Source organism: Boleophthalmus pectinirostris, unplaced genomic scaffold (assembly GCF_026225935.1).
Source record: "Boleophthalmus pectinirostris isolate CB_2022bp ecotype Guang Dong unplaced genomic scaffold, ASM2622593v1 HiC_scaffold_17, whole genome shotgun sequence".
In the NCBI taxonomy this organism is placed as follows: domain Eukaryota; kingdom Metazoa; phylum Chordata; class Actinopteri; order Gobiiformes; family Gobiidae; genus Boleophthalmus; species Boleophthalmus pectinirostris.
This window is the reverse complement of record NW_026571115.1, coordinates 37,840,549-37,858,048: the sequence shown is the minus strand read 5'-3', so window position 1 is coordinate 37,858,048 and position 17,500 is coordinate 37,840,549. Positions and strand designations below refer to the sequence as shown.

The 17,500-nt window shown below is 49.8% G+C and overlaps 1 protein-coding gene across 1 annotated transcript in view; it reads left to right on the top strand.

The window, feature by feature from the left end:
- The first annotated feature begins 4,121 nt into the window (after nucleotides 1-4,121).
- LOC129408760 (keratin, type I cytoskeletal 13-like) overlaps nucleotides 4,122-17,500 on the top strand; it is a 13,743-nt gene continuing 364 nt past the window's right edge. The window contains exons 1-10 of the mRNA XM_055153129.1: nucleotides 4,122-4,216; nucleotides 7,319-7,451; nucleotides 9,737-9,853; nucleotides 10,208-10,498; nucleotides 10,582-10,664; nucleotides 11,464-11,620; nucleotides 11,742-11,903; nucleotides 12,049-12,174; nucleotides 12,314-12,388; nucleotides 17,116-17,255. Coding sequence (XP_055009104.1) covers nucleotides 4,122-4,216; nucleotides 7,319-7,451; nucleotides 9,737-9,853; nucleotides 10,208-10,498; nucleotides 10,582-10,664; nucleotides 11,464-11,620; nucleotides 11,742-11,903; nucleotides 12,049-12,174; nucleotides 12,314-12,388; nucleotides 17,116-17,255 — 1,379 coding nt within the window. The remainder of the gene's footprint in view (nucleotides 4,217-7,318; nucleotides 7,452-9,736; nucleotides 9,854-10,207; nucleotides 10,499-10,581; nucleotides 10,665-11,463; nucleotides 11,621-11,741; nucleotides 11,904-12,048; nucleotides 12,175-12,313; nucleotides 12,389-17,115; nucleotides 17,256-17,500) is intronic.

Genomic DNA, 17,500 nt, shown 5'->3' with positions numbered 1-17,500 from the left:
CACCATAAACAAACATGTAGAACTCCCCCAGAGCGACGTCCCCCCGAGGTTCACCTGATCTTTATAATAATAATTAATAATTAATAATTAATAATAATGTGTGAGTGCTGCGGGTGGAATCACACACTCACCACTTTCACACTCTCTACATTCACACTCTGCAGTGTGTGTGAAATGTCTTGCTTAAGGACACAGTGTCAGGTTTAGTCTGTGGCTCCTGGTCCCAGAGTCTCCACCAGGTCCTGACCAGACTGTGAGTGTCTGAGATCTGACCCCAGATCAGGTCCTGTCCACAGTCTGTTTAAAGAAATGTTCATCTCTAACGCTCACGCAACCGTCACCACAAACTCTAAACACTTTACACAAACTCTAAACACTTTACACAAACTCTAAACACTTTACACAAACTCTAAACACTTTACACAAACTCTAAACTTTTACACAAACTCTAAACACTTTACACAAACTCTAAACACTTTACACAAACTCTAAACACTTTACACAAACTCTAAACATTTACACAAACTCTAAACACTTTACACAAACTCTAAACACTTTTACACAAACTCTAAACACTTTACACAAACTCTAAACACTTTACACAAACTCTAAACATTTACACAAACTCTTTACCACAAACTCTAAACACTTTTACAAAACAAACTCTTAAACACTTTACACAAACTCTAAACATTTACAAAACTAAACCACTTTACACAAACTCTAAATATTTTATACAAACTCTAAACATTTTATACAAACTCTAAACACTTTACACAAACTCTATACGTGTTAAATCACGTAAAAAAAAAAAAAAAAAAAAAAAGCTGTAAAAATACTGGACAGGAAATCACTCTCATTTCACCTCTGTCCTGTTTTAGACAAATCAAACCTGCTTCATTTGAATAATTTGAATCATTTTGTTGATTTTAAATATGTTTTATATAAAGTTTTGTGTGAACTTGTCTCGTCTGTTACACGATTTTATTAAAGTAAAGTTCTGTCTCAGTAAGAAACTCTAACTTCTGGAACATTCTCCCATTAACAGTAAGGCCCCTTTCACACTAGTGTGTATGTGAGTGGTTGGTTCACACTAGTGTGTATGTGAGTACAGTGTGATGGGGACTGTGTGAAAACTCTGATACTCTGACGTGTGTCTGTCACCACCAACTCACTCACCACAAAACACTAAGACACACAATATGTGTCCATTCACATAAACGTGTGTCTGTGTGCACCACCTGCACACGTATAATGTGTGAAAAGTTTCACATGAACCAACAACACGACAGAAACACAGAACAGACTGAACATCAGCAGAACACCCTCTGACACAGAGAGAGAACACACAGAGAGAACCCCCTCTGTCACAGAGAGAACACCCCTCTTGTCACACAGAGAGAAACACCCCTCTGTCACAGAGAAACACCCCTCTGACACAGAGAGAACACCCCTCTGTCACACAGAGAGAACACCCCTCTTCACAGAGAGAACACCCCTCTGACTGACACAGAGAGAACACCCTCTGTCACACAGAGAGAACACCCCCTGACACAGAGAGAACATCACACAGAGAGAACACCCCTCTGACACAAGAGAACACCCCTCTGTCACAGAGACAGAGAGAACACCCCTCTGTCACAGAGAGAGAACACCCCTCTGTCACAAGAAGAGAACACCCCTCTGTCACAGAGAGAACACCCCTCTGACACAGAGAGAACACCCCTCTTCACACAGAGAGAACACCCCTCTGTCACAGAGAGAACACCCCTCTGTCACAGAGAGAACACCCCTCTCACAGAGAGAACACCCCTCTGTCACAGAGAGAACAACCCCCTGTCACACAGAGAGAACACCCCCTGACACAGAGAGAACACCCCTCTGTCACACAGAGAGAACACCCCTCTGACACAGAGAGAAACAGAACACCCTCTGTCACAGAGAGAACACCCCTCTGTCACAGAGAGAACACCCCTCTGTCACAGAGAGAACACCCCTCTGACACAGAGAGAACACCCCTCTGTCACACAGAGAGAAACACCCCTCTGTCACACAGAGAGAACACCCCTCTGTCACACAGAGAGAACACCCCTCTGACACAGGGAGAACACTCATATTCCACTGAGTCTCTGTGTCTTTAGTCCAACACAAACTGAACCACATCAGACACAAGAAACAACAGTTTTTTTCACACATTAGTTTATGCAAATGAGTCATGTGATTTAACGTTTAGTTTGTGTCAAACAGAAACAAAAGTGTTTTTCTTTTGTGGAGAGAAAAGAGACACAGACACAGAAGTGACGAGTGTGACACAGATCGTTTCTGATACGACGACATGTGGGTTTGTTTCAGTGTGAACTTGGTCTAATAGAAACACTGACACTTTCACATCCCACTGACTCAGGCTCAGGGACAAACAGACGTGTGGAAACTTCTAGTTCAGACCTGTGGCTTGTTCTTCTTGTTTCTTTGTTACATTTGTGGTGTTTTCTGTTTAGAAACGACAGACGGACGTCTGAACGTTCTCCACATGATCTGTGATATTTACACCACAGTGTTGTAGACGTTCTTTAATCTGCTCTGCCCCTGTTCAGGCAATAAATCAATCAAATCAATAAAAATAAATAAAATAAATACAAATAAATACAAATAAATACCAATAAATAAAATAAATACCAATAAATAAAAATAAATACAATAAATACAAATAAATACAAATAAATGCAAATAAATAAAATAAATACCAATAAATAAAAATAAATAAATAAATAAAATAAATGCAAATAAATAAATAAAATACCAATAAATAAATAAAATAAATAAAAATAAATGCAATAAATAAAATAAATACAATAAATAAATAAATAATAAAATAAATCAAAAAATAAATACCAATAAATAAAAATAAATACCAATAAATAAAAATAAATACAAATAAATGCAAATAAATAAAATAAATACCAATAAATACAAATAAATAAAGACTTGACACAGACGGTGGTTCTGCCTCTGACCCCAGATCAGTTTGGACAGGAGTTGGGACACAGAGTCAAACTGTTTCATGTTTCCTCGTCTTTGATCAAATGCCCCCCCCCCCCCCCTCTTCTTCTTCTTCTCCTCCTCTTCTCGTGTAATGGGAGTTTTTACATGTTTTTTTAAACGACTCTTTACTTTCTCCTCTGTGATTTTCTCTGACGTCTTTATGATCTTTTCTGATTTATTTCTTTATTCACACGATTTCACATTAAACTCACAGATCCTCAGACGAACGGCGCCAGAGGTCAAAGGTCACGACCAAAACGAGACGCCAAAAAAAACAAACCAGAAGAGAAGAGAACAAAACAAAACAGAACAGAACAGAATGTTCTCCTCTCAGACTGAAAACATCTCTGTTGACAGACTCATCAGACATGAGAACAGAACATGAGGACATGAGAACATGAGGACATGAGGACATGAGGAACATGAGGACATGAGGACATGAGGACATGAGGACATGAGGACATGAAGGACATGAGAACATGAGGAACATGAGGACATGAGGACATGAGAGACATGAGAACATGAGGACATGAGGAATGAGACATGAGAGAACATGAGAACATGAGGACATGAGGACATGAGGACATGAGAACATGAGGACATGAGGACATGAGAACATGAGGACATGAGGAGGACATGAGAACATGAACAGGAGAGGACATGAGGACATGAGAACATGAGAACATGAGAACATGAGGACATGAGAACATGAGGACATGAGGACATGAGGACATGAGAACATGAGAACATGAGGACATGAGACATGAGACATGAGAGACATGAGAACATGAGGACATGAGAACATGAGGACATGAGGACATGAGAACATGAGGACATGAGGACATGAGAACATGAGGACATGAGGACATGAGAACATGAGAACATGAGGACATGAGAGACATGAGAGACATGATGAGGACATGAGGAACATGAGGACATGAGGACATGAGATGAGGAACATGAGGACATGAGGACATGAGGACATGAGAACATGAGGACATGAGGACATGAGGACATGAGGACATGAGGACATGAGGACATGAGGACATGAGAACATGAGGACATGAGGACATGAGGACATGAGGACAGAGTCAGGCTCCAGGTCTGGAGATTTGGTCTTCGTCTTCGTCTTCCCTTCGTCTTTGTCTTCGTCTTCCCCTTCATCCTCGTCTTGGTCTTGGTCTTGGTCCTCGTCTTGGTCTTTGCCCTCGTCTTGGTCTTGGTCTTGGTCTTGGTCTTGGTCTTGGTCTTGGTCTTGGTCTTTGCCCTCGTCTTGGTCTTGGTCTTGGTCTTGGTCCTGGTCCTGGTCTTGGTCCTGGTCCTGTCTTGGTCTTGGTCTTGGTCCTGGTCCTGGTCTTGGTCTTGGTCTTGGTCTTGTTGGTCTTGGTCTGGTCTGGTCTTGGTCTTGGTCTTTGGTCTTTCTGGTCCTTGGTCTGGTCTTGGTCTTGGTCTTGGTCCTGGTCTTGGTCTTCCCCTTCGTCCTCGTCTTGGTCCTGGTCTTGGTCTTGGTCTTGGTCCTGGTCCTTTGGTCTGGTCTTGGTCTTGGTCTTGGTCCTGGTCCTCGTCTTGGTCTTGGTCCTGGTCTTGGTCTTGGTCTTGTTCCTGGTCTTGGTCCTCGTCTTGGTCTTGGTCCTGGTCTTGGTCCTGGTCTTGGTCTTGGTCTCGGTCTTGGCTCAGCTCTCTGGCCCGTACGTCTCGTCCCGGGGCGGTGGGTCCTGGGGCGGTGGGTCCTGCGGCGGTGGGTCCTGGGCAGGTCTCCTCACGTTGTTCCTTCGGGCTGAACCTTGGACCTTGTGAGGAAAACCCGACCATCAGACCCTGGGTGTGGAGCTCCTGCCTCGGTCCTGGCTCCACGTTGAGGCTCTGCTGACGTGGTTTTGTTCGGTTCTTCATCACGAGGAGCTTCTGGACGTCTTTGAGTCTGACCCGTCCCCACGACCCGGTGCCTCAGGACCAGGGACATGAAGCTCCGACCACAGCTCCAGGAACATCAGGCACAAACCTCCACCGCGAGGAGACGACGCCTCAGGGACGTCCGGGCCCCGGGAGGAGGGACTGTGTCTCTGGACTGACCTGGGGACGCCTCAGGTCGCCTCAGGTCCCCCAGAGGAGCTGCAGGAAGTGTCTGGGGTGAAGGAAGTCTGGGAATCTCTGCTCAGACTGATTCTCCTGATTCGTGAGCTGGTTTCACTTGGTGGAAACTGTGTGACCTGCAGCTTTAGGATTCGTTCACTCGACAGTAGACGGGACTTTTTTTATTGAACCAGTCGCTGCTGTTTGGTCGTGACGTTTGTAAAGCTCCAAATCCTGACGGAAGAAGAACAAGAACGACTTTCCCCGAGTTCAAACTCACCAAACGTTCTCTTTGTTCCGACTTTTAAATCCTCCAGGATCTGGGGAACGTCTGTCTCTTCTCTGATTGGCTGGAGCCTGAACTCGACACTTCTGAGTTTTTGTGAAACTTCTCGTGTTTTTTCTGATTCTGATCGAGAGCTGAGACTGATGCCCCCACCACCCGACCCCGGAGAACAGGAAGAACATGGGTGGAACAGCAGAACATTAGAACTTTAGAACAATAGAACAGTAGAACATTAGAACAGTAGAACAGTAGAACATTAGAACTTTAGAACATTAGAACAGTAGAACAGTAGAACAGTAGAACATTAGAACTTTAGAACTTTAGAACATTAGAACATTAGAACAGTAGAACAGTAGAACATTAGAACAGTAGAACATTAGAACTTAGAACTTTAGAACAGTAGAACAGTAGAACAGTAGAACATTAGAACTTTAGAACTTTAGAACTTTAGAACATTAGAACATTAGAACAGTAGAACAGTAGAACATTAGAACATTAGAACATTAGAACTTAGAACTTTAGAACTTTAGAACATTAGAACAGTAGAACAGTAGAACATTAGAACATTAGAACATTAGAACATTTAGAACTTTAGAACTTTAGAACATTAGAACATTAGAACAGTAGAACATTAGAACAGTAGAACATTAGAACTTTAGAACATTAGAACTTTAGAACTTTAGAACATTAGAACATTAGAACAGTAGAACAGTAGAACAGTAGAAACATTAGAAACTTTAGAACTTTGAACGGTAGAAACAGTAGAACATTAGAACATTAGAACATTAGAACTTTAGAACTTTAGAACATTAGAACATTAGAACAGTAGAACATTAGAACTTAGAACTTAGAACTTAGAACATTAGAACATTAGAACAGTAGAACTTTAGAATATTAGAACATTAGAACATTAGAACAGTAGAACAGTAGAACATTAGAACATTAGAACTTTAGAACTTTAGAACAGTAGAACATGGATTAAAGTTCAGGTCTGTGTTTGGGCTTCAGGAGTTTCTCCTGTGTGTGTCAGGTGCCTCCTGTGTGTGTCAGGTGCCTCCTGTGTGTGTCAGGTGCCTCCTGTGTGTGTCAGTGTGTCAGGTGCCTCCTGTGTGTGGTGTCCAGGTGCCTCCCTGTGTGTCAGGTCCTGTGTGTGTCAGGTGCCCTCCGTGTGTGTGTGTGTCTGTGTGTGTGCCTCCTGTGTGTGTCAGGTGCCTTCTGTGTGTGTCAGGTGCCTCCCGTGTGTGTCAGTGTGTGTGTCCTGTGTGTGTCAGTGTGCCTCCTGTGTGTGTCAGGTGTGTCCTGTGTGTGTCAGGTGTGTCTCCTGTGTGTGTGTCAGGTGCCTCCTGTGTGTGTCAGGTGCCTGTGTGTGTCAGGTGTCCTGTGTGTGTCAGGTGCCTCCTGTGTGTGTCAGGTGCCTCCTGTGTGTGTCAGGTGCCTCCTGTGTGTGTCAGGTGCCTCCTGTGTGTGTCAGGTGCCTCCTGTGTGTGTCAGGTGCCTCCTGTGTGTGTGTCAGGTGCCTCCTGTGTGTGTCAGGTGCCTCCTGTGTGTGTCAGGTGCCTCCCGTGTGTGTGTGTCAGGTGCCTCCTGTGTGTGTCAGGTGCCTCCCGTGTGTGTCGGGTGCCTCCTGTGTGTGTCAGGTGCCTCCTGTGTGTGTCGGGTTGTGTCCCGTGTCCTTTACAAACAGATAAACTGTTATAAACCGCAGGGTGAGGTTTGTGCTCGAGGCTCCGACCGCAGAAACATTAAACATCATTAAACATCGTTAAAGATCATTAAAGGCTTTAGATCCCACCACAGCCCCGCCCACACCACCCACCACCCCACACCACCACAGCCCCGCCCACACCACCACAGCCCCGCCCACACCTGCACTTATAAAGGTTGTGGGTTAGACTCTGGGGGGCACTTTATCTGAAGCAAAGCACGTCCTCCACCAACCTCCAAGAACCTCCAAGAACCTCCAAGAACCTCCAAGAACCTTCAGAACTTCCAGCAGCTCGAGAGTCCAGCTCAAGTCCAGCATGACGAGTGTGATGAGCTCCAGCAGCAGGTGAACATGTTTTATCTTCTGTCAGACTCAGACCTGTGGTTCTTTTTGTGGGAAAACGTCATCCTCCTGTTTTTAAACGTTTCATTTTCCACTGAACATCTCACCCTGTCCTGTCCTCATCTCACCTGCTCTGCTCTTCCAAACGCTCAGACTCAGACTCAGACGTCAGTGCTCCACAGGGAGATGTTCTGGTTCTGGACGCAGCAGCTCACAGAACATTAGAATTATTATTATTATTATAAAGAGAAAAGGTTGAATCAGTTTTAAATAAGAAGCAGAAAAAATAAACAGAGAACTGCTCCCCACAAAACCAAACTCACAGAAGAAGAAGAAGAAGAAGAGAAGAAGAAGAAGAAGAAGAAGAAGAAGAAGAAGAAGAAGAAGAAGCTCCAAATCCGACTTTCTTCCTTCTCATTTAGTTTATTCTGTAGGATCAGAAGCGTCGGAGCTTCTGGATCATGATTCAAAGTTTGTGCGACTGTAAAACTCAAAAACAACAAAAAGAAACAAACTGGGTTAAAATGATGTTTACTCGTTTATTTTGCTCCAGGTAAAGTTTCATCATCAAAGTTCAGTTCTGGTTTAGTCCTGGTTTAGTCCTGGTTTAGACCTGGTTTAGTCCTGGTTTAGTCCTGGTTTAGTCCTGGTTTAGTCCTGGTTTAGACCTGGTTTAGTCCTGGTTTAGTCCTGGTTTTAGACCTGGTTTAGTTTAGTCCTGGTTTAGTCCTGGTTTAGTCCTGGTTTAGACCTGGTTTAGTCCTGGTTTAGTCCTGGTTTAGACCTGGTTTAGTCCTGGTTTAGTCCTGGTTTACCTGGTTTAGTCCTGGTTCAGTCTGGTTTGTCCTGTTTAGTCCTGGTTTAGTCCTGGTTTAGACCTGGTTTAGTCCTGGTTTAGACCTGGTTTAGTCCTGGTATCACCCTCACACTGTCTCTGTCAGCACCTGCCCCTCACCTGTCTCTGTCAGCACCTGCCCCTCACCTGTCTCTGTCATCACCTGCCCCTCACCTGTCTGTGTCATCACCTGGCCCTCACCCCTCACCTGTCTGTGTCAGCACCTGCCCCTCACCTGTCTCTGTCATCACCTGCCCTCACCTGTCTCTGTCAGCACCTGCCCCTCACCTGTCTCTGTCAGTCACCTGCCCCTCACCTGTCTCTGTCATCACCTGCCCCTCACCTGTCTGTGTCAGCACCTGCCCCTCACCTGTCTCTGTCAGTCAGCACCTGCCCCTCACCTGTCTCTGTGTCACTCTGTCCTCACCTGCCCCTCCCCTCACCTGTCTGTGTCAGCACCTGCCCCTCACCTGTCTCTGTCAGCACCTGCCCCTCACCTGTCTGTGTCAGCACCTGCCCCTCACCTGTCTCTGTCATCACCTGCCCCTCACCTGTCTCTGTCATCACCTGCCCCTCACCTGTCTCTGTCAGCACCTGCCCCTCACCTGTCTCTGTCATCACCTGCCCCTCACCTGTCTCTGTCATCACCTGCCCCTCACCTGTCTCTGTCATCACCTGCCCCTCACCTGTCTGTGTCATCACCTGCCCCTCACCTGTCTCTGTCATCACCTGCCCTCACCTGTCTGTGTCATCACCTGCCCCTCACCTGTCTGTGTCAGCACCTGCCCCTCACCTGTCTCTGTCAGCACCTGCCCCTCACCTGTCTGTGTCATCACCTGCCCCTCACCTGTCTGTGTCAGCACCTGCCCCTCACCTGTCTCTGTCAGCACCTGCCCCTCACCTGTCTGTGTCAGCACCTGCCCCTCACCTGTCTCTGTCATCACCTGCCCCTCACCTGTCTCTGTCATCACCTGCCCCTCACCTGTCTCTGTCATCACCTGCCCCTCACCTGTCTCTGTCATCACCTGCCCCTCACCTGTCTCTGTCATCACCTGCCCCTCACCTGTCTCTGTCATCACCTGCCCCTCACCTGTCTCTGTCACCTGCCCCTCACCTGTCTGTGTCAGCACCTGCCCTCACCTGTCACTGTCACCTGCCCTCACCTGTCCCTGTCACACTGCCTCACCTGTCTGTGTCATCACCTGCCCCTCACCTGTCTCTGTCATCACCTGCCCCTCACCTGTCTCTGTCAGCACCTGCCCCTCACCTGTCTCTGTCATCACCTGCCCCTCACCTGTCTCTGTCATCACCTGCCCCTCACCTGCCCCTCACCTGTCTCTGTCATCACCTGCCCCTCACCTGTCTCTGTCATCACCTGCCCCTCACCTGTCTCTGTCAGCACCTGCCCCTCACCTGTCTCTGTCATCACCTGCCCCTCACCTGTCTCTGTCAGTGGGGCTCACGGCTCCACTTCCTCCTCAGCTCTGCAGGGGGCGGCGGCAGCTTCAGGAGCAGCTCCATGTGTGGGGGCGGAGTCAAGGGCGGAGTCAAGATGTCACCGCTGTACGCAGTGAGTACCATAAAGACTCAACTTATCACTCAAACAACTCAACTCAAACTCCCACAATCCCCCGCTCTGTGAGAACCATAAAGACTCAAACACTGTGTGAGAACCATAAAGACTCAAACACTGTGTGAGAACCATAAAGACTCAAACACTGTGTGAGAACCATAAAGACTCAAACACTGTGAGAACCATAAAGACTCAAACTGTGAGAACCATAAAGACTCAAACACTGTGTGAGAACCATAAAGACTCAAACTGTGAGAACCATAAAAATCTTGTTTAAAGCTGTTCTCTAAAGCCCCGCCCCCTTCAACCAAACGACCAATCACAGGGTTTGTTTGTTTTTAGGTCGCAGGAGGAGGAGCCAGGTCTGGGTCTGGGTCTGGGTCTGGGGCCTGGGCCTGGTCCGGGTTTGGGGGCGGGGCTTTCGGAGCAGAGGGCGGGCACCAGGACATCTCGGCCAATGAGAAGGCGGCGCTGCAGAGCCTGAACGTTCGCTTGGCGGCGTTTCTGGAGAAGGTTCGGCGACTCGAGGAGGGAAACGGTGAGATGGAGTCCAGGATCCGGGACTTCCTGGACCAGAAGACCTGCCCCTCGACCGGAGACTACAGCGCCCCCCTCAGCACCGTCCAGGAACTGCAGGCCCAGGTCAGACCCAGTGTGGACCGAGTTTGGACCAAATGTGGACCGGGTTTAGACCGGGTTTAGACCAGGTTTTTGTGTTTGTTCAGATTCTCGAGGCGGCGATGGTGAACGCTCATCTGTTCCGCGCCATCGACGACGCCAAACTCACCGCAGACGACTTCAAGTCCAAGTGAGAGACTCTGATGCACCTTCCACACCACAGTCTGGTCTGTGGTCTCTGGTCTGGTCTGGTCTGGTCTCTGGTCTCTGGTCTGGTCTGGTCTGGTCTGGTCTGGTCTGGTCTGGTCTGGTCTGGTCTTTGGTCTGGTCTTTGGTCTCTGGTCTTTGGTCTCTGGTCTGGTCTCTGGTCTGGTCTGGTCTGGTCTGGTCTGTCTGGTCTGGTCTGGTCTGGTCTGGTCTCTGGTCTGGTCTGGTCTCTGGTCTGGTCTGGTCTGGTCTCTGGTCTCGTCTGGTCTGGTCTGGTCTGGTCTGGTCTGGTCTGGTCTGGTCTGGTCTGGTCTGGTCTTTGGTCTGGTCTGGTCTGGTCTGGTCTGGTCTCTGGTCTGGTCTGGTCTGGTCTCTCTGGTCTGGTCTGGTCTGGTCTGGTCTGGTCTGGTCTGGTCTGGTCTGGTCTCTGGTCTCTGGTCTGGTCTGGTCTGGTCTGGTCTGGTCTGGTCTCTGGTCTGGTCTGGTCTCTGGTCTGGTCTCTGGTCTGGTCTGGTCTGGTCTGGTCTGGTCTCTGGTCTGGTCTGGTCTGGTCTGGTCTGGTCTCTGGTCTCTGGTCTCTGGTCTGGTCTGGTCTCTGGTCTGGTCTGGTCTCTGGTCTCTGGTCTGGTCTGGTCTGGTCTGGTCTCTGGTCTGGTCTCTGGTCTCTGGTCTGTGGTCTGGTCTCTGGTCTGGTCTGGTCTGGTCTGTGGTCTGGTCTGGTCTGGTCTGGTCTCTGGTCTGGTCTGTGGTGCGGTGTGTTTAATCCAGATGCCCTCCCTCAGGTACGAGACAGAGTTGACCATGCGTCAGTCTGTGGAGGCCGACATCGCGGGGCTCAGGATGATGTTGGGAGAACTGGGAATGGCCAAAGCCGACCTGAGTCTGCAGATCGACGCCCTGAAGGACGACCTGGTCACGCTCAAGAAGAACCACGAGGAGGTACTTCTACTACAATACTACAAATACTACTACAAATACTACTACAAATACTACTACAAATCCTCCCAATCCTGAAGAAGACGGACACAGACTAACGGTTTGTCTGTGGCGCCCCCTGCAGGACCTGCTGCTCTTGCGCTCTCAGATGAGTGGGCAGGTGAACGTGGAGGTGGACGCCGCTCCTCAGGAAGATCTCACCAAAGTCATGGCCGAGATCCGCGAGCACTACGAGGCCGTGGCCGCCAAGAACCAGAGGGACCTGGAGGGATGGTTCCACGCCAAGGTACACACCTGGTTCAGTCCTGGTTCAGACCTGGTTTAGTCCTGGTTTAGTCCTGGTTTAATCCTGGTTTAGACCTGGTTTAGTCCTGGTTTAGACCTGGTCCTGGACTGTCTTTGGTCCTGTTTCTGAGCCTCTTTCTTCTCAGTCTGAGGCGCTGTCGAAGGAGGTGGCCACCACAGAAATGACCCTGAAGTCGTCCACATCAGAAATCAAAGAAGTGAAGAGCACTCTGCAGGCGCTGGAGATCGAGCTGCAGTCCATGATGAGCATGGTGAGACCTGCAGCTCACGACCTGACTCCACCTAGTCCTGGTCTAGTCCTGGTCTAGTCCTGGTCTAGTCCTGGTCTAGTCCTGGTCTAGTCCTGGTTTAGATCTTTGAAGATCTGACTTCTTCTTCTTGTTCTTGTAGAAAGCGTCTCTTGAAATGTCTTTGTCTGAGATCCAGGCCAGATACGCCGCTCAACTCAGCGGCTTCCAGATGAAGGTACCTCCTACCTCCTACCTCCTACCTCCTACCTCCTGTCTCCTACCTCCTACCTCCTACCTCCTACCTCCTGTACCTCCTGTCTCCTACCTCCTGTCTCCTACCTCCTACCTCCTGTCTCCTACTCCTACTCCTACCTCCTACCTCCTCCTACCTCCTAACTCCTACTCTCTACCTACTCCTGCCTCCTGTCTCCTACCTCCTATCCTACCTCCTGTCTCCTCTCCTACCTCCTACCTCCTACTCCTGTCTCCTACCTCCTACCTCCTCCTCCTACTCCTACCTCCTAACCTCCTGTCTCCTCTCCTACTCCTCCTCCTGTCTCTACTCCTGTCTCCTACCTCCTCCTACTCCTAACTCCTCTCTCCTACCTCCTGTCCTCCTACCTCCTAACTCCTACTCCTGTCTCTACTCTTACTCCTACCTCCTGTCTCCTACCTCCTACCTCCTACCTCCTGTCTCCTACCTCCTCTCCTACCTCCTCTCCTCTCCTACCTCCTACTCTCCTACCTCCTACCTCCTACCTCCTACCTCTTCTCCTACCTCCTACCTCCTACCTCCTCCTCCTACTACCTCCTACCTCCTTCTCCTACCTCCTACCTCCTACCTCCTACCTCCTCCTCTCCTACCTCCTACTCCTCCTACCCTACCTCCTGTCCTCTCTACTCCTGTCTCCTACCTCCTCCTACCTCCTAACTCCTCTCTCCTACCTCCTACCTCCTCTCCTACTCCTACTCCTGTCTTCCTACCCTCCTACCTGTACTCCTACCTCTTAACTCCTACCTCCTACCTCCTGTCTCCTAGCTCTACCTCCTACTCCTACCTCCTACCTCTGTCACCTACCTCCTAACTCCTACCTCCTGTCTCCTACCTCCTGTCTCCTACCTCCTAACTCCTACCTACTAACTCTACCTCCTCTCTAACTCCTACCTCCTGTCTTCTACCTCCTGTCTCCTAGCTCCTACCTCCTGTCTCCTACCTCCTTATCTCCTAACCTCCTCCTCCTAACTCCTACCTCCTGTCTCCTGCCTCCTACTCCTACCTCCTTTCTCCTACCTCCTGTCTCCTACCTTCTGTCTCCTACCTCCTGTCTCCTGCCTTCTGTCTCCTACCTCCTGTCTCCTATCACCTGTCTCCTAACTCCTACCTCCTGTCTCCTATCTCCTACCTCCTGTCTCCTACCTCCTGTCTCCTACCTCTTATCTCCTACGTCCTAACTCCTTCCTCCTGTCTCCAACTCCTACCTCCTAACTCCTACCTACTAACTCCTACCTCCTGTCTCCTACCTCCTGACTCCTACCTCCTGTCTCCTACCTCCTGTCTCCTACCTCCTACCTCCTGTCTCCTACCTCCTGTCTCCTACTCCTCCTACCTCCTCCCTCCTGTCTCCTACTCCTGTCTCCTACCTCCTACCTCCTGTCTCCTACCTCCTACCTCTTAACTCCTACCTCTTACCTCTTAACTCCTACCTCCTGTCTCCTACCTCCTACCTCCTGTCTCCTACCTCTTAACTCCTACCTCCTGTCTCCTACCTCCTACCTCGTGTCTCCTACCTCCTGTCTCCTACCTCCTAACTCCTACCTACTAACTCCTGTCTCCTACCTCCTACCTCCTAACTCCTACCTCCTACCTCCTGTCTCCTACCTCCTACCTCTTAACTCCTACCTCCTACCTCTTAACTCCTACCTCCTACCTCCTGTCTCCTACCTCCTACCTCTTAACTCCTACCTCTACCTCTTCCTAACTCCTATCTCCTCCTACTCTTAACTCCTACCTCCTGTCTCCTGTCTCCTACCTCCTACCTCCTGTCTCCTACCTCCTAACTCCTACCTCCTACCTCGTGTCTCCTACCTCCTGTCTCCTACCTCCTAGGTCCTACCTCCTGTCTCCTACCTCCTAACTCCTACCTACTACTGTACTACCTCCTGTCTCCTACCTCCTACCTCTGTCCTCCTACCTCCTACCTCCTCTTAACTCCTACCTCCTACCTCCTCTTAATCCTACCTCCTTACCTCCTCCTCTCCTCCTACTCCTACCTCCTGTCTCCTACTCTAACTCCTAACTCCTACCTCCTACCTCCTGTCTCCTCTCCTACCTCCTACCTCCTCCTGTCTCCTACCTCCTAACTCCTACCTCCTACCTACTACCTCCTGTCTCCTACCTCCTACCTCCTAACTCCTACCTCCTACCTCCTGTCTCCTACCTCCTACCTCTTAACTCCTACCTCTTAACTCCTACCTTCCTGTCTCCTAGCTCCTACCTCCTATCTCCTACCTCCTACCTCCTGTCTCCTACCTCCTAACTCCTACCTCCTGTCTCCTACCTCCTACCTCCTGTACCTCCTACCTCCTGTCTCCTACCTCCTAACTCCTACCTACTAACTCCTACCTCCTGTCTCCTAACTCCTACCTCCTGTCTTCTACCTCCTGTCTCCTAACTCCTACCTCCTGTCTCCTACCTCTTATCTCCTACCTCCTGTCTCCTACCTCCTAACTCCTACCTCCTGTCTTCTACCTCCTATCTCCTACCTCCTTTCTCCTACCTCCTGTCTCCTACCTTCTGTCTCCTACCTCCTGTCTCCTGCTCCTATCACCTGTCTCCTACTCCTCCTCCTGTCTCCTATCTCCTCCTCCTACCTCCTGTCTCCTACCTCTCCTTACTCCTAACTCCTTCCTCCTGTCTCCACTCCTACCTCCTAACTCTACTCCTACCTACTAACTCCTACCTCCTGTCTCCTACCTCCTGACTCCTACCTCCTACCTCCTACCTCCTGTCTCCTACCTCCTGTCTCCTCCTCCTACCTCCTCCTGTCTCCTACTCCTCCTACCTCCCTCCTACCTCCTACCTCCTGTCTCCTACCTCCTACCTCCTGTCTCCTACCTCCTACCTCCTAACTCCTACCTCCTACCTCCTGTCTCCTACCTCCTGTACCTCCTACCTCCTCTCCTACCTCCTACCTCCTCCTACCTCCTACCTCCTCCTAACTCCTACCTCCTACTACCTCCTGTCTCCTACCTCCTACTCCTTAACTCCTACCTCCTGTACCTCCTACCTCCTACCTCCTGTCTCCTACCTCCTGTCTCCTACTCCTACCTCTCCTACTCCTACCTCCTACCTCTTAACCTCCTACCTCCTACCTCCTGTCTCCTACCTCCTACCTCCTAACCTACCTCCTACCTCCTAACCTCCTGTCTCCTGTCTCCTACCTCCTAACTCCTACCTCTCCTACTACCTCCTGTCTCCTACGTCCTAGGTCCTACCTCCTGTCTCCTACCTCCTAACTCCTACCTACTAACTCCTGTCTCCTACCTCCTGTCTTCTACCTCCTGTCTCCTACCTCCTACCTCTTAACTCCTACCTCCTACCTCTTAACTCCTACCTCCTACCTCTTAACTCCTACTCCTACCTCTTAACTCCTACCTCCTACCTCCTGTCTCCTACCTCCTGTCTCCTACCTCCTACCTCTTAACTCCTACCTCCTACCTCCTGTACCTCCTACCTCCTCCTACTCCTCCTACCTCCTACCTCCTACCTCCTGTCTCCTACCTCCTCTCCTCTCCTACCTCTGTCTCCTAACTCCTCCTACCTCCTGTCTCCTACCTCCTACCTACTGTCTCCTGTCTCCTACCTCCTGTCTCCTACCTCCTCACTCCCTCCTACTAACTCCTACCTCCTGTCTCCTAACTCCTACCTCCTGTCTTCTACCTCCTGTCTCCTAACTCCTACCTCCTGTCTCCTACCTCTTATCTCCTACCTCCTGTCTCCTACCTCCTAACTCCTACCTCCTGTCTCCTACCTCCTATCTCCTACCTCCTTTCTCCTACCTCCTGTCTCCTACCTTCTGTCTCCTACCTCCTGTCTCCTGCCTTCTGTCTCCTACCTCCTGTCTCCTATCACCTGTCTCCTAACTCCTACCTCCTGTCTCCTATCTCCTACCTCCTGTCTCCTACCTCCTGTCTCCTACCTCTTATCTCCTACCTCCTAACTCCTTCCTCCTGTCTCCAACTCCTACCTCCTAACTCCTACCTACTAACTCCTACCTCCTGTCTCCTACCTCCTGTCTCCTACCTCCTGTCTCCTACCTCCTAACTCCTACCTCCTGTCTCCTACCTCCTATCTCCTACCTTCTGTCTCCTACCTCCTATCTCCTACCTTCTGTCTCCTACCTCCTGTCTCCTATCACCTGTCTCCTAACTCCTACCTCCTGTCTCCTATCTCCTGTCTCCTATCACCTGTCTCCTAACTCCTACCTCCTGTCTCCTATCTCCTACCTCCTGTCTCCTACCTCCTAACTCCTGTCTCCTACCTCCTGTCTCCTACCTTCTGTCTCCTACCTCCTGTCTCCTATCACCTGTCTCCTAACTCCTACCTCCTGTCTCCTATCTCCTACCTCCTGTCTCTACCTCTCCTCTGTCTCCTACCTCTACTCCTTCTCTACCTCCTGTCTCCTACCTCTTATCTCCTACCTCCTAACTCCTTCCTCCTGTCTCCAACTCCTTCCGCCTAAATCCTACCTCCTGTCTCCTACCTCCTGTCTCCTAACTCCTACCTCCTAATTCCTCCCTGAATATAAATGTATTTATGAAAACCCACCTGAGATGCAGCGTCTCGTTTTCATAGAAGACCTAGAAGACCTCCTACTTCCTGCTTCCTACTTCCTAACCCCTACCTCCTCCCTCCTGCGTCCTCCCTCCTGCGTCCTAACCCCTGTCTCCTCCTCCTTGCAGGTCGGGGCGTTGGAGGGGCAGCTGGTGGGCGTCAGAGCAGATCTGGAGCGACAGGGGCAGGAGTACAGCATGCTCCTGGACATCAAGACCCGCCTGGAGCTGGAGATCGCAGAGTACAGGAGACTCCTGGAGGGAGAGAGGTACCACAGAGACCAGGACCAGGACCAGGACCAGGACCAGGACCGACCAGACCAGACCGAGACCAGACTGAGACCAGACCGAGACCAGGACCAGACCAGAACCGAGACCAGACTGAGACCAGACCGAGACCAGGACCAGACCAGACCAGACCGAGACCAGAACCGAGACCAGACTGAGACCAGACCGAGACCAGACCGAGACCAGGACCAGACCAGAACCGAGACCAGACTGAGACCAGACCGAG